Here is a 17,373-nt window from a genome sequence, read left to right on the forward strand (position 1 = left end):
TTCTCAAGGAGGAGATCTTCATTGAGCAACCTGAAGGTTTTGAAGTTGCTGGACATGAAGACAAAGTGTACAAGTTAAGAAAGGCTCTCTATGGCCTGAAACAGGCACCAAGGGCCTGGTATGACAGAGTTGATGCTTATCTGACCAAGCTTGGATTTGTGAAGAGCCTTAGTGAACCTACTCTGTATGTTAAGAGGTCAGAATTTGAAACCTTGCTGATTGTCTCCTTGTATGTGGATGACTTGTTAGTGACAGGGAGCAAAGTTGAGCTCATTGATGAGTTCAAGATTCAAATGCAGCAAGTGTTTGAGATGACAGATTTAGGGGTCATGACTTACTTCCTTGGCATGGAAGTTCACCAGTCCGATCGGGGCATCTTCATCAGCCAACAAACATTTGCCTTGAAGATTCTTGGCAAATTTTGCATGCAAAATTGTAAAGCAGTAAGTACACCAGTGGCACAGGGTGAAAAATTAACCAGCAATGGTGATCAGCAAAGGGTTAATGAGAGGCATTATCGAAGCCTAGTTGGTTGTCTGTTGTATCTAACAGCAACCAGGCCAGACATCATGTTTGGTGTTAGCCTGTTATCGAGATTCATGCATTGTTGCAATGAGGCACATTTGAAAGCTGCAAACATCAAAGGCACAGCTAACTTTGGTGTAATGTTTGAAAGTGGGAAGGAACTGAAATTAGAAGGTTACTCTGATAGTGATTGGGCAGGATCCCTCGATGACATGAAGAGTACCTCTGGATACTTCTTCACACTTGGATCGGGCATGTTTTGTTGGAGTTCAAAGAAGCAACAAACTGTTGCTCAGTCCACAGCTGAAGCAGAGTACATTGCTGCAGCAGGAACAGTTAATCAGGCCATTTGGCTAAGAAAGCTGCTTCATGACCTTAATGAAACTCAAGATGAAGCAACTGAAATTTGGGTGGATAATCAGTCTGCAGTTGCGATAGCCAAGAACCCTGTGTTCCATGGTAAGACTAAGCATTTTAAAATCAAACTGCATTTTGTTAGAGAGGCTGAACAAGCAAAGGAAGTCAGCCTTGTGCATTGCAGCTCAGGGGCACAATTGGCTGACATAATGACCAAGCCTTTAGGGGCTGCTCGATTTGAATCTTTGAGAAGTGCAATTGGAATGTGTTGCATACAGTCCAAGGAGGAGTGTTGAAAGCTGGACTGCAATGCAACATGGAGCCAGAAGCATGCTACTGTCGAGACCAGCAGCTATCAAGCTCAACTCATTTTGCTTGGCGCGCACGAATGGTTTTTGGACCAAATGAAGCAACTGACATTGCTGTTTTGTTTTGATGTAATTTAGTTCAGTTTGATTGTAACTAGCTTTAATAGTTAGTAGGATTAAGTTAGTGATTAGATAGCTGATGTAAAAGCTGATATGGTAGCTCATTTTGTATTTGACTTTAACTTACATTGGTTGTAAATTAGTGGAGGCAGTTAGATTAGTAGGTAACTATCAAATGAACAAATTGTAACTCTTTTTATTTCAAATTTTGAATGAAAAAAATGTAATGTTCAATTACAATTCTTGCTGTACATTCAAGTTTCTTGCTTGCTGCTCTGCTTGTTGTTTTTCTGCTTCGATTACTCTTGCTTCTGCTTGCAAATCTCTTTGTTGCTGCTGCCTTTGTTCCAACAGTTCACTACTCGCCCAATAATTGCAATTACACAGTACTGTTGTCAAGTAATAATTACAATAATATAAATCCATTAGGAAGTATTTTGATGATTGAACCTAGAAGCCTGCAACAGACTTTAACTAATTATCTCGACTCAGAACCTAACTAATATAAGTTAAAAGACAGTAGAGCAAGTAAATATGATAAGTACATAACAAAAATGCAATTAAAGTAAATGAAACAATACCCAACTATTTTGATTATTCAACCTCAATTCATGAAAGTAATGGTTAAGGGTCACCTTTAGTTGATGACAATTAATAACTTAGGTTGGATTAGTGCTAATCTAGAATCATTGACACAAATTTGTCTCTAGATTTAAGCCAAGTGCTTAAAAAACATAAGTGTTATTGTCGCACCTTTCCCAACACGTCCAAGTGGTATATTAGAGTTACTAGCTTCACACTTGGCTATTGTAGTTGTCAACTGGAGGTTGTTACTGGGAACCAATCTTTGGTAATCTCTAACTAGCTCACCAGTTTAGAGTTGGTGGCTAGCTCTCAACCCACTTTCCTTAGAATTTCCTATTAGTACATAACATGTTGTGGTGCAAGTTGTGCCCATATTAAAACCCACAACTCGTTTGTGCATCAACTTTACTGTTGGTAGTTTTTAACTTCATATTTATACTTATTCTTACACTTTTCTTATAAGCAACAAAAACATGGAATAAACATTAGATATCATTCTACATAATATGACACATTTAGAAGACTCCAAGATAGAAGAGTGTTATTTTGAGTGTGACTCTTGAACTTATCATTATCTCAGCAGCAAGCTTTAGAAGAGTCTTGGTCCATGAGATTTGAGATTTGAAATTGAAGATATAATTTATTTGAAAATCCTTAAAGATGTTTCCTGAAGCTATTGTTATGTTAACTATCAATTTAATAAAATTAGTCGATCAAATTTTAATATAATTTTATATTAATTTCATAAGTATTAATATTTTATATTTATTAATTTAAATTATGAAAATAAAGTTTTAAATTTATCATTTTTAACACTATTAAAAATCAAACTGTTACATTTAGAATAGACTAAAAGCGATGAACGGTTCGAGGGTTACTAGCCCATGAACGTTCTAACATATTATTTTCATTGGGCACGGCTAACCTCCTCTGTAGGCTCAGTCGATAAAGATTGATCAACATTCATGGCGTGATCACCTCCTGTAGAAGCTGAATCCTTATTTACAGAAACAACACCTACTTTCGAGTCCAACGAGGCCTTTTCTTCCCATCCACAATCTCAACCGGCCTTTCTCTAAATCCTCACCCAAGTCCAAGATTTGCTCCAACTTTGCCAACCCATCTAATTGTTGGCCCATAAGCCTCACCTTTAAATGAGCATATGAATTTGCAGTGGAATATTTTCATTTTTATGTATATTTTACAAGCAAAGGAAACTAATAAATTTTATTTTAATCAAATTTGTATGATCACATAAACGACTATGCATTGTCACATAATTTTTTTTGAAGTTTTAAGCAATTTTATTTATTTATTTATAATTTTTGAATCTTTTAGAATTAGGACCAAATTGAAAGAATGTGTAAACATTAAGGACTAAATTACTTGAATTTTTTTAGAATTTGGACCAAATTGACATAATGTGTAATCATTGAGTGCTAAATTTATTTTTATACCAATAAAAAAATGTTATGCAAGTATTTTGTTGATGTTATAATGGAGGAGTGACAGGAAAATTTAATGTGGATAACATTGGTGATGAAATTGAAAATTTTTGGAATTCAATGGACCAAACAAAAACATGTTGATAATTGGGTGAGCAATAGTATAGTTTACCCTACTCATTTTTTATTTACATGTTGAATTGAAAAACTGCAAATAAGGTATCGTGATATCTTCCATCAACACTTGATAAGGTTGATAAGGGTGAAATTGTAAGTCATTCAAATTTATGGTTGCTTACACCGTAATTATCATAAAAATAAGAAACTTCTATAGAAAATTACACAAAAAAGCCCTTATACTTTATACAAAAATAAGTAAAGCTATAATTCTTTTATTTTTCTTACAAAGATAGTCTCAAATAAGAGAAGGGATTGTGTAAAACTGTAATTATTTCTATCCCTTTTCAATAGGAGAATAACAAATCAGATTTAACCTTTTACTCATGAACAAATTTAAACCCAATTAAAAATGCTAAAAATTAAAAGAAAAATCTAATTTGTCATTTTCATATTAGAAAGGGATAGGGTTTGCGTGGAATCACAATTTCATACAATACCCTTTCTCCTCAAATAGACTTGCTTAAAGGTTGGTTAGTCATCTATGTTCAAAGATTTGTCTGATATTTGAAAGGATTTAGATAAAAATATTATACTAAAAAATAAATTTAAAACAAATCATTTAAATTAAGAATATGTTGTTTTGCTTTGTTATTATTTTATGTATTAAGTATTTTATATAATATGAAAATTGAATATAATAATAAGTATGTTAAGTTATTTAAAAAATGTAAATTAAGTTTTTATACTTAGAAATTTAATAAAGGAAAAAAAAATAAAATGGTAGTAAAAATTGTACACATATATGATTATATACTAAATAAAAATATATATGTATTTTTTTAACAATCTCATTATAAGTTTTGATATATTTGCTCTTTTTAACATAATGTCTAGAACTATTAATAGTTCCTCCCTAACCAATAATATCAAGTTTATAATATGTTATTTTATGTTCTTATTGTTTCTTAATTTATATCATATGAAAATTGAATATACTATATTATAATATGTTAAAAATTATGTTAAGTTTTATATTTAGAAATTTAATAAAATAATATAATGGTAGTAAAAAAATTGCTTGTGAAATAAAAAAATACACTATTAGTAGAAAAGTTCATTAGTCGGGCCGAGTTTGGGCCAGGCCAAGTAAAAAAATTAGGCATGTTCTAGGCTCGAGCTCAGCCCGAGCAAAATATTGGGCTTAAAATTTTGCTCAAGCTCGGTTGGGATAAAAATGCTAAAACTCAAACTCAACTCGCCCGTAGTAAAATTTTTATATTGTTTTTTTACAAAAATAATTTTTTAAGAATATAATACATCAAATACACTAAAAACATTAAAATAAATGTTTTTCAACAGATAGAAAAAGAATTTAACAATATACTTAAGTAATACTAAAACAAGTGCAACTTAGCAAGCAAATATCTCTAAAATAATAGCGAAATTAATAATAAAACAAGCGTTCTACAATATCCAAATAATAACAACAAAATAGTAGCAATATAATAGCAAAATAAAAAAAAACAGTACAAAAATAGCAACAATTTTTTTTTTTTTTTGCAAATTCAGGTCGGGCGAGTCTGGGAAAAAATCTTACCCAAGGCTCGACCCGTTTAAAAAATAGGTCTTATTTTTTGTTCAAGCCCATTTTTCAGGCTTATATTTTTACCCAAACCCTCGTACTTTTTAGGTGAGCCTTCGACTGAATTGAGTGACCTAGGCCATGCACAACTCTAACTGTTACTATACTAAATACTAACACATAATAAATATCACTCCAAAGTATTAAAATTAATAAATCTCCTCCTTAAAATTAGCCAATAAAATTTAATTTTAATATTTTACAGTGTTATATACTATAAGCAAAAATTAGTTTATTATTAATAAAGACGTAAGTTAATTTATTTATTTTAATAAAAATAAATTAATATATTTATATCAAAACTAATTTATGATTAAATTTAAATATTTGCTAATATTTATTTAAATTAGAATACAATTTAAAATCTAATTTGTAGTTTTCAAAATAAATTTAAAACTATGTACCAAAAAAATAAATTTAAAACCAAATATTCTTTATAACTTTGTGGTGAAAATGTATTGTATAAAAATAAGAAAATAAATAATAAAATGGTAATTTTATCTCAAAAATAAAAATTAACTTTCCAGGTACATGTAAAAAATAGTTGTTCACCATTATTATAAGGAATCACATTCCATAGTCAAGGGAAAGTTATTTACAAACAAAAAATACATGCTAAAAGAAATAAAATTTTCTCACTAATTAAATTTTTTGGAAAGTTACAACTTTTTATCATACTGAATACTTCTAAGGGTGAGTTGGGATAGGCAATGCGTTTACCTGTGGTTAGTGTAAAAACAACGGTAGCGGTAAAATTAAATACTATAACGATACTATAGCGTGAGACAAAAAGTAAGCTAAATGCAACGCACCACACTTCAACGCCCATCCAAACCCACTCTAAATTTCATGGAAGAGGCAAATCACATTTCTTTCATAAACATAAACATTGTGTTTTATATGCATCTCTTAGCCAATAATATATAAACATGTATCTTTTTATATATATGTATATTGTAGATTGTGTGGCGTCCCTCTTTCACCTAACTCGTTTTATTAAATCAAGTAAATAAAATTATATTTAGGCCAATGTAGGAAAAAAATGTTTATATCAGTGTAAATTAATTTGACAGTTCAGATTCGAACTTTAAAATCTGTTCAGACATATATCAATTGTTATTGTGATTATAAATTAGTTTCGCCAACTCTAATATCGAGATAGAATGTAAAAATGGGTTAATTTTTACAAAGCATCGGAAACTTCGAAATCAGATTTCAATTATCGAAGATAAAATTTAGGTAATTTCTGATTTTTCTTTAATCTTATTTGCTTCAATTATTTAGAGATATAAGTAACTAAGATTATGTGATGTTATTTCATTGAAAAACATTAATTCTATCATTTGTTAAAAACTTTACTGAAAAATTCCTTATTCACCTCTTATATAAATGCTTCAATTTTAAATGTGACAACATGAGAAATAATTTTAATGATGAATTGATGATTAAATTGTAATTTTTTGGGTTTTGTTTTAGTAATTTCAAATTAATTCGAAAGTTTAATTTTTGTGATGCATGTAAATTTTTTCCTAGATAAATAATATTCCAATTTTTTTATTTTATTTAACAAGAAACCATTAAAAACCTATGAACAAATTTCAATATAAAAAATTCTTTTTCATCAAATTGAAAAAAGAAAATTCTAAAAATGTGAAACATTTTAGGAAAAATGCATTTTTAAAAAATGGTTTAAAAATTTTTTAAGATAAAATTTTAACTAAAATAAGTTCATTTTTATGTCAATAAGTTATAATTTTTTTTTAGCAATTACAGCTCTATTTTGAAATTTAAGATTTTTCATCTAATTTTCCTTTGATTTAAAAAAATAAAAAAAAGCTTCGATTTTTTTTTGTTAAAACTAATTTCATAAAAATTCACATAATACTTAATTAATGAAATAAAACTAAAAATATTTCAAATCAACAAATACTCAATCCAAATCTTATATATGTTATTACAAGATTTTTATGTTATGATGTGTTTACACTATAAAAAATTGAGATGTGATAAGGAAAGAAAGTAATTATTTGTAGGGGAAAATTGCAGCTTAAACCCTTTTGCCTTTTTATATAATTTTTAATGGTGTTTTGCAAGTTATATTTTTTATAATAAGTCCTTCCAATTTGTTTATATTTAATAATCCAACTTACAATTTTATATAATAAATCACTATAAATTTTATTGTTGTTTTAAAAAAATCTTATTAAGTTTACCACTATTATTCTAAGTTATATTCTCAAAATTTTAATATTTTTTTAGCATGCCGAAAGTGAAGATTATTTTCCAACTAATTAAAATTTTTCAAAGAAGTGATCATTTTCTATCATACCAGATGCTTCGAAATTCCATGAGAGGCAAATCACCTCTCATAAACGTTAACATTGCTTTTTGTAGGCATCTCTTAGCCAATAATAAATACACAGGTATCTGAATTTATTTTGCGTGTTGTGGATTGAGTGGCGTCATTATTTCACCTGAATCATTTTATTAACTTCTGGATTCTATACTAAAACAGTCTACTAAATGAAATTATATTTAGGTTAAAATTAGTGTAAATTAATTTGACAGATCAGATTTTAACTTTTAAATCTGTTCAGAGAGATATCAATTGTTATTTTGATTATAAATTCATTTCACTAATTCTGTTATTGAAATAGAGTGTAAAGAGTGATTAATCTTTACAAAGCATCGGAAACTCCGGAATCAGATTTCGCTTATCTCAGATGAACTCAAGGTAATTTCCGATCTTTCTTCAATCTACGTTATTTTATTGAAAATATTAAAAAGAAATTTTCATTTGGTAAAACCATTTCCCTTTGATTTGTTCAAAATTTTAGTGGAAAAACCCTTATTCACCACTTAAATAAATGCTTCAACTTCTTATTTTCTATCTACATATTTCCCCTTTTCTTCTTCATTCAAATTTATTGTTTTTCTTATTTGTAAAGAGCAATTGAGACAACTATTTGATAATCCATTATTATGACAACATGAGAAACAAATTTAATGATGAATTGATGATTAAGTTGTAATATTTAGGGGTTTTTTTAGTGATTTAGAAAGATTTAATATATGTTGAAAATTCCTTTTACCATCTTCTAAGAATTTATGATGCATGTAATATTTTTCCTAGATATATAATAACCCTTTTTTTTATTTTTATTTAACAAGAAACCATGAAAAACCCATGAAAAAATTCAATATAAAAAATTTCTTTTTCATCAAATTGAAAAAAATAATGTAAAAAGATGTGAAGTTTTTATTGATTATTTGTAAAATAATTCTTATGTTATTATGTGTTTACACTATAAAAATTTTACATGTGGCAAGGAAAGAAAGTAATTATTTGTGGAGGGAAAATTGTAAAATAAGCCCTTCTGCCTTTTTATATATTTTTTAATGCTGTTTTGCTAGTTATATTTTTATAATAAGTCCTTCCAATTTGTTAATATTTAATAATTTGACTTACATTTTTACATAATAAACCATTATAAATTTTAGCGTTGTTTTAAAAAAAAGTCTTATTAAGTTTATCATTATTTTTAAAAATTAAATACACGATTAAAATTGAATTAAATATTTTAAAATATAAATAATGTTACAATAAATTATTTAGTGGTCACCATATTTTAATTTAATTTAGAAATCTACATTCTCTAATTAGTAACTAAAATTAAGTTAAAAAACCATATATAAAAATAGAATTTCACACCATCTACTACTATAATATTTATATTTTAAAATAATTTCAAAATATTATTTATTTATAATTATATATTCCATATAAAGATAACCCATTAATCTCTAGGTTCAATTGAAAAGCAGAAAAAAAATGGTGATATCTTCAATCAACACTTGATAAGGATGAAATTGTATATCAGTTGTTTATACCGTAATTATCATAAAATTAAGAAACTTTTGTAAGAAAATTATATAATTTTTTATACAAAAAATAATTAAAACTAAAATTATTTTATTTTATTTTACAAGGAAGGCATTAGTCTTGGACAGATTTATTCAAATTACGAGTTACTCGTTTAAGTGTGTAAATCTAAAGACTTATTCGATATTTGAGAGGGATTAAATAAAAATGTTATATTAAAAAGTATTTTTAAATAAGATATTTAAGCCTGATTAAAATATGGGTTATATTCTCAAGTTTATAAGATTTTATTTTATCATTGTAAAAGTAATTTTTGCTAATTGCAAATATCACTGTAAAATGTTAAATTTAATAAATCTCTTCTTCCTTAAAATTAGCCAATAAAATTAATGTTAAAGCAAAAATTAGTTTATTATTAATAAATATTTAATTTAATATATTTATTTTAAATTTTTTATTTTAATAAATATAAATTAGCATATTTATTTGAAAATTAATATATAATTAAATTTAAATATTTACTAATATGTATTTAAATTATGATATAATTTAAAAGCTAATTCGACAGTATTCAAAAGAAATTTAAAAGTTATGTACCAAAAATATAAATTTTAAAATTAAATAATTTTTATGATTTTGTGGTGAAAAAACTATGGTAGAAAAATAAGAATATAAATCAACAACAAAAACAGTAATTTTATCTCAAGATGAGAAAGTTACCATCCCACTATTATTGTGAGAAACCACATTCTCATGGTAGAGAAAAAGTAACTTCTAAAAAAAAGTTACATTCTCAAAAATTTTCCGTTTTATGATTTATGTTTGGGTTCATGGCTGTCCCTCCTAATTAATAATTTTTTCAGAGAAGTGGCCATTTTCTACCATATCAGATGTCTCGAAATTCCATGAGAGGCAAATCACCTCTCATAAACGTTAACCTTACTTTTTGCAGGCATCTTTTAGCCAATAATAAATACACATGTATCTGAATTTATTTTGTGTTCTGTGGATTGAGTGGCGTCATTATTTCACCTAACTCATTTTATTAACTTTTGGATTCTATACTAAAACAGTCTACTAAGTGAAATTATATTTAGGTTAAGATAAGTGTAAATTAATCTAACAGATCAGATTTCAACTTTTAAATCTGTTCAGAGGGATATCAATTGTTATTCTGATTATAAATTCATTTCGCCGACTCTGTTATTGAAACAGAGTGTAAAGAGTGATTAATCTTTACAAAGCATCGGAAACTCCGGAATCAGATTTCACTTATCTCATATGAACTCAAGGTAATTTTCGATCTTTCTTCAATCTATGTTATTTTATTGAAAATATTAATTTTTTTTTCATTTGGTAAAACCATTTCCCTTTGATTTGTTCAAAATTTTAGTGGAAAATCCCTTATTCACCACTTAAATAAATGCTTCGACTTCTTATTTTCTATCTACATATTTCCCCTTTTTTTCTTCATTCAAATTTATTGTTTTTCTTATTTGTAAAGAGCAATTGAGACAACTATTTGATAATCCATTATTATGACAACATGAGAAACAAATTTAATGATGAATTGATGATTAAGTTGTAATATTTAGGGGTTTTTTTAGTGATCTAGAAAGATCTAATATATGTTGAAAATTCATTTTACCATATTGTAAGAATTTATGATGCATGTAGTTTTTTTCCTAGATATATTATAACCCATTTTTTTATTTTATTTAACAAGAAACCATTAAAACCCCATGAAAAAAATTCATATAAAAAATTAATTTTCATCAAATTGAAAAAAAAATTAATGTAAAAAGATGTGAAGTTTTTATTGATTATTAATAAATATGTAATTTAATCTATTTATTTTAAATAATATTTTTTTTATTTTAATAAAAATAAATTAGCATATTTATTTCAAAATTAATATATAATTGAATTTAAATATTTACTAATATGTATTTAAATTAGGATATAATTTAAAAGTTAATTCGATAGTATTCAAAAGAAATTTAAAAGTATGTACCAAAAGTATTAATTTTAAAATTAAATATATATATTTTTTATGATTTTGGGGTGAAAAATGTCTGGTAGAAAAGTAAAAATATAAATAAATCATAAAAGGGTAATTTTATCTCAAGCATAAATTTTAACTTTCTCTAGAGAAAGTTACTTTCCCACAATTATTTTAAATAACCAAATTCCCATGAAAAAATTATATTTTTTAGCATAACAAAAGTGAAGATTTTTTTCCAACTAATTAATTTTTTTCAAAGAAGCGGTCATTTTCTATCATACTAGATGTCTCGAAATTCCATGAGAGGCAAATCACCTCTCATAAATGTTAACATTGCTTTTTGTAGGCATCTCTTAACCAATAATAAATACACAGGTATCTAAATTTATTTCGTGTGCTGTGGACTGAGTGGCGTCATTCTTTTACCTAACTCGTTTTATTAACTTTTAGATTCTATACTAAAACAGCCTACTAAATGAAATTATATTTAGTTCAATATAGGGAAAGAATTGTTAAAATGAGTGAAAAATAATTTGACAGATCAGATTTCAACTTTTAAATCTGTTTAGAGAGATATCAATTGTTGTTCTGATTATAAATTCATTTCGCCGACTGTGTCATTGAAATAGAGTGTAAAGAGTGATTAATCTTGACAAAACATCGGAAACTCCGGAATCAGATTTCGCTTATCTCAGATGAACCCAAGGTAATTTCTGATATTTCTTCAATATTATGTGCTTCAATTATTTGGATTTATAAAATAACTAAGATTTTGTTATGTTATATTAATTAAAATATTAAAATTTTCATTTGTTAAAACCATTTTCCTTTGATTAATTGTTCAAAATTTTAGTGGAAAATCCCTCATTCAACACTTAAATAAATGCTTCGACTTCTTATTTTCTATCTACATATTTCCCCTTTTTTCCTTCATTCAAATTTATTGTTTTTCTTATTTGTAAAGAGCAATTGAGACAACTATTTGATAATCCATTATTATGACAACATGAGAAACACATTTAATGATGAATTGATTATTAAGTTGTAATATTTAGGGGTTTTTTTAGTGATTTAGAAAGATCTAATATATGTTGAAAATTCCTTTTACCATATTGTAAGAATTTATGATGCATGTAATTCTTTTCCTAGATATATAATAACCCATTTTTATTTTATTTTATTTAACAAGAAACGATTAAAAAACCCATGAAAAAAAATCCATATAAAAATTGTTTTTCATAAAATTGAAAAAAAAATTAATGTAAAAAGATGTGGAGTTTTTATTGATTATTTGTAAAATAGATATTATTTTATTAATAATTGGTGGAAATTGTAAAATTTTGTATTATTTAATTGATCTCACATTGATTTTTTTTATGTAGTTATATTGATTGATATAATCTTTTTAGGTGAAGTTTATGTATGTGAATTGTCCTTTGCCCAAACTAATTCCCTTCTCTTTCTCTCATCTTTTACACGTTTTAGCTTTCTTGCATGCTTGTGACATATCTTCGATGAGTGAGTTTCGGTTCTTTATTTACATAGAACCAGCAATTTGGTACCTTCTTCAGCATTGTATGTCTTCGTTTTAATTTTAGGACACATTTAAATAAATAAAGAAGGAAACCCTTTTCTTTGCTCAATATGTAAATACATCAAAATCCATACTTGGGTTTTCTTTCAAATTCTTGTTGGTTTGACAAAAATTTCAATGTTTTTATTGCTTTTTGTTTTTTTTTAAATAAAAAGCAATTGTATTAGGGTTTTTCTTTTTGAATTTTCTTTTCTAGGTTATCAAATATGTTCACTGAAGAAGAGTTGAAAGACATTGAGGGATTGAAAAGAGGGTCGGACTTCATTGAGGTTAAGTGCGGATGTACCAGCAGAAAATATGGTGATACCATTGGGAAGCTTAGGGTTTTCACCAATGGTCAATTTCTGATATCTTGCGAATGCACTCCATATTGTGAGGAAGGTAATTCATTTTTTGTATCAATGCAATTGTTTTAGCTTAATTTTGTTTGTAACTTCAACTTCATATTTGGCTTTTCAATTCTTTGATGAGCTTCAATTTCACCTTATATACATTGAACTAATCATTGGTTTTCCATTTCTGAAATTTCTTGGAATCATATATGTAGTTGTCAAATCAAGTTGAACATCAAACAGTCAATAAAAAAGCTTCAAGCTATTGTTTGTTCTTCTTTGATTTTAATTATATGCATTTAAGAGTCTCCCATTAGCATACACAGTGATTTGCATTGGCTGTTAATTGATTTTAATATCCTGGTTTGATCCAAGATCATCAATGTTGAAACTCTATCTATGTTGATAAGGATAGAATAGCATTAAAGCCGAGTTTAATTAAGTTGGTTCATGTCATCTTCGAGCTCAAATCTTGTTTTGTTGACATTGTTTTGGTGAATTCTTTGATAACCAGAGAAATTGACACCTTATGATTTCGAAAAACATTCTGGGAAAGAAGGAACTAGGAAATGGAAGAACCATATTTGGGTGGTCATGAAAAATAAGAAGGTTCCTTTATGGAGGACTGTTCTTCTGAGATACTACAAACATGCATCAAATGGAGCCAATGAGCTAACAAGCACGCGAGCCAAGCGCCTTTTCCATCGTGACGAGTTTGTCCGTTGTTCGAGGTGCAAGAAAGAACGTCGATTTCGACTCCGGACCGACGAGGAATGCCGGAGGTTCCATGATGCTGCGAAGGCAAGAAAGTGGAAGTGTGCTAACTGGCCATATGACAAGTAAGTTTCAACATAGCGTACTCGGTTTCGAGCTTGATAAAAATCCTAATCGGCTGTTTTGTTTTGTTTTTCGATTTCAGAATCACCTGCAAAGTTGATGAAGAACGAGCAAGCAGGAAGAGTTGCAGAGGCTGCCCTCGATCTCCATCGTGCAAAGGCTGCACTACTTGTGTGTGTTTCGGGTGCTTCAAGTGCCGATTTCTCGATTGCAAGTGTCGCACTTGCGTCGATTTCGTCCAAAATGCCGAGCCTTGAGCTGTAACAAGGCATCCAACATCGGTCCTTTCTAAGTTTCGATGTTCTGACTATCATTTCCCAACTGGAAAACTGTTCCAATGTTTGTTGTAGGATTGTTATAACTTTATTATGTTTGGTTTGCTTTAGAATAATATCTTAGCTGAAAACTGAAGACTAAGGTTGGAACTTTCAGTCCAACACAACTTTACAAACAGTTTAAAATGAACTAGTTTCTTTTATTACAGCTTGTTTCCTCATGTTGTTTAATGTTTTGTTTTACATATTTCTTTGCTTAGAATCCATGGTACAGATTTATTTCCGATTGCATCATATTTATGCAGTGAAATGCATATTGGTTTTAGATATTTCTTTACTTAGAATCCATGGTACAGAACAAAAATCAAAATATTAATTATCTCGATGAAAATCCATCTTTAAGTTGCAAAGAATGTAGTGTTGTGGCTACGTTTGGTTACACCATCATACAATTAGAACAACTTGTGTTTGATGTCATCTGTTATTGATGAAAAGATTAATCAGGAGTTGGTTCATCTGTAAATATCCATTTGCTTGTACTTGAAACTAAGAGCATCTGTTTAGGTCAAAACTAGATTTGTGACAATCTTGTCTGGTTACAAATCTTTGTTACATAAATTTGCAAAATTACCTCCTCTCAGGCTCCATAATCTTTTGACTTAAACCTATAAAATCATCCACCTCACAAACCCCAAATCATGGCAACTTCATAAGTGCTCCAACCCATAACAACTATCAAATCCAAGCAAAGTTTTCGTAACCGATTTGGTAATCGATAAAGTCATCGGTTCCTAATTCGATCATTAAAAAATTCTATTCAATTAATTCATAATGATTTCCCAATCAACTGATTCAACCTTAGACCGATATTTCAACTTATTCTCAATCCAGTCGATTTGATTTTAAAAACAGTGCAATATTTCTCCAACAACCTAATTTGATCCATAGACTATGCTAAATCATCATCTCCAAAAATGCATCCAACCAAAACCCTTAGACCCCATTTGGTTCAACGGTAAAACTAATTTGGGTAAGATTGAAAATAACAATGACATTGAGATTAAAAATCATGATCAAATATATATTTAGACTAAATCGCAACAATAGCAATAAAATGAACTATTATGAGAAAAGAAACATTAAAAACATTGGATAAAAAATTAATTTGTGTACATATATAATAAAAAATTATTGTTTTATTTTATTCACTTAATAAATAATAAAAATTACTAAAATTATAGTTATGGCATATAATAATTTTATTAATTATAATTAAAAATAAATAATATCAAATAATATTTATATTTTTATTTATTTATATTATTTGTTAAAATTAAGGGATAATGTTGTATTTGGTATTTAAACCTTGAGAATTCTTCTAATGTGATACCTAAATTTTGGAAAAATTGAACCAAGGACCTAAGACTAAATATCCCTTTAAGTTTTTAAATTCGAATAAAATAAAAAAGCCAAAATAATAAAATATCTCTTTAAACATATTTATTAAATATTAAAAAATTAAGTTAAAAATTAACATATAATTTTCTTTTCTTCCTTCTTCCATGAACAGCCTTGGCCGCCGTTGCCATTATGCTGCAGTTCGGCCTTTGTTCAAGCCAAAATTGGGATTGAAAGATTCGCCTCTTTCTCTTCTTTCTAGTTCTACGATTAGCTTTCTTGAAAAACTTGTCGAAATTTCGGAAAAACAATTCAACCTTTAGAACTTTTCAAGCCTCGATCTGCAGATCCAATTGTTGAATAATCATGGAACTTCGATCGTGGCTTCTCCTCACCGTTTGCGACGTCTTGATCGGTCGGATTTCTGGAACGATGCCTGAATCTCAAGAACCCAGAAACTCAAAATGGGTCTTGGTTTTGATTTGCTTCTTTTTGCTTGGTAATTTCGAAAAAATTACCCATTGGCACATGTAACGTGTGTACCCTTTTAGTGTCGAAATATGTGACTGTCGAAATAGGTCTAAAAGTCTATACTGATGATTCGTACACTGTTAAAGTAAAAACTGTCGATATAAACATTGTATACTTTGTTGATTTGATAATACCTCTACTGACGTTCTAACCGTCGACAAAGGTCAATTAAGTGAATTTCTTATTATCTTCTTGATCTTATAGCTACAACAAGCACCGTCACAAAATATGTTATAAAAAGTGGCAAAATTGTACCTTTTTCTGGCAGGTGTCGCCTAGTGGCTTCAATTCTTTGTTAACTGCATCAATCTTCTTTTGGACCAGAGCAACTTCCTTCCTCATAGGATCTGCAAGTGCTTCAAGCTCCTCAAATATTTACATGGTTTTCTTTACAACGAGAATATGGAATTAAGACCAGCTCTGAGGCCAATCTTGTATGTTCCAAAATAGCAAACTCTTTACAAGGCACATGACGACACATTGCAGTCACAAATGGGACAATTTTAAATTAAAGTTTGAGCCCTCAGGCTACCTGCATTTCATGCACTGGCTCTAGCCCTCAAACAAATCCTCTAATGGGTTCATCCATGTCCGGCAATTATATTTGTCCCCCAACCCCCCCCCCCAAAAAAAAATCTTTAAAATCCCAATTAAAAAAAAAAGGTATTGGGTTGTTCATTTTTTATATTCCTCATAATTTTGAAAAGGGTGAGTTGATAATTGATCTCTTAGTATATGTTTGTATTATAATGAATAGTTGTCATTAGAACATGGGATCTAAAGCATAAGATTGCAGTAAATTTGCTAATATTTGTCATTAGAACAAATCTGATCACGTACTCTGCTTAAGCATTATACTGATGTCGTAACCATTTTTTCGGAAAACGGGAATCGACTTAAGTTTTGGAAACGAAAATGAAAAATGGGAGTCGCCACAATCTTTTTTGATGAGGTGTGATCGGATCACCTTAAATTAATCATTTTAATAAAAGCTAAGATTTTCTAAAAAGATAATTTTTTTTGGTCTACGAAAATCAAAAAATGAGTTCGGGAGTCGGTTACGCATGAGGAAGGGTTAGCACCTTCGCTACGCCCAAAATTGGTACCTAGTTGATTAATTAGTGTCTTAGTGTCGAAGATTGAAAACTTGAAAGACTTTTGAAATGCGATCCTTCTTTATAAAAATGCTCAAGTGTTAAAGATCTTCTCGTCTCAAAATATGAAATGTCACATCCAATAAGTTAGGACACGACATCTTGGATTTTTGAGAGCGAGCTTGCCTTTTATATAGAATTTGCGTATTTTAATTTATTAAAAGGGGATCCGATTATTTAGAGTAAACGAGAGAAACCGAAACCCAGTAAGTTAGGGTACGTTTTCTCGAATTCTCAAACACCGAATATTGCCTTTATTTTA

The 17,373-nt window shown here is 28.6% G+C and overlaps 1 protein-coding gene across 3 annotated transcripts; it reads left to right on the top strand.

The window, feature by feature from the left end:
* The first annotated feature begins 7,709 nt into the window (after positions 1 to 7,709).
* Positions 7,710 to 14,231, top strand: LOC107947919 (protein ULTRAPETALA 2). Of its 3 annotated transcripts, XM_041110790.1 has the most exons (6): positions 7,710 to 7,836; positions 10,201 to 10,277; positions 11,620 to 11,696; positions 12,781 to 12,965; positions 13,431 to 13,755; positions 13,836 to 14,231. In XM_041110790.1, the coding sequence occupies exons 3-6, from the start codon at positions 11,686 to 11,688 to the stop codon at positions 14,008 to 14,010; spliced, it is 696 nt and encodes a 231-aa protein (XP_040966724.1). In that variant the 5' UTR covers positions 7,710 to 7,836; positions 10,201 to 10,277; positions 11,620 to 11,685; the 3' UTR covers positions 14,011 to 14,231. The 3 variants fall into 3 exon arrangements, with proteins under 3 accessions (XP_040966724.1, XP_040966725.1, XP_040966726.1); XM_041110791.1 differs by lacking the exon at positions 7,710 to 7,836 and having other exon boundaries at positions 10,103 to 10,277; XM_041110792.1 differs by lacking the exons at positions 7,710 to 7,836; positions 10,201 to 10,277 and having other exon boundaries at positions 11,488 to 11,696.
* Positions 14,232 to 17,373: the final 3,142 nt, after the last annotated feature.

The sequence above is a fragment of the Gossypium hirsutum genome, chromosome A04 (assembly GCF_007990345.1).
Source record: "Gossypium hirsutum isolate 1008001.06 chromosome A04, Gossypium_hirsutum_v2.1, whole genome shotgun sequence".
In the NCBI taxonomy this organism is placed as follows: domain Eukaryota; kingdom Viridiplantae; phylum Streptophyta; class Magnoliopsida; order Malvales; family Malvaceae; genus Gossypium; species Gossypium hirsutum.

Excerpts from the sequence above, each read along its gene's own strand:
- LOC107947919 (XM_041110790.1), top strand. Across the intron at positions 12,966-13,430 it reads CACTCCATATTGTGAGGAAG|AGAAATTGACACCTTATGAT; the intron begins GTAATTCATTTT and ends TTTGATAACCAG. Across the intron at positions 13,756-13,835 it reads GCTAACTGGCCATATGACAA|AATCACCTGCAAAGTTGATG; the intron begins GTAAGTTTCAAC and ends TTTCGATTTCAG.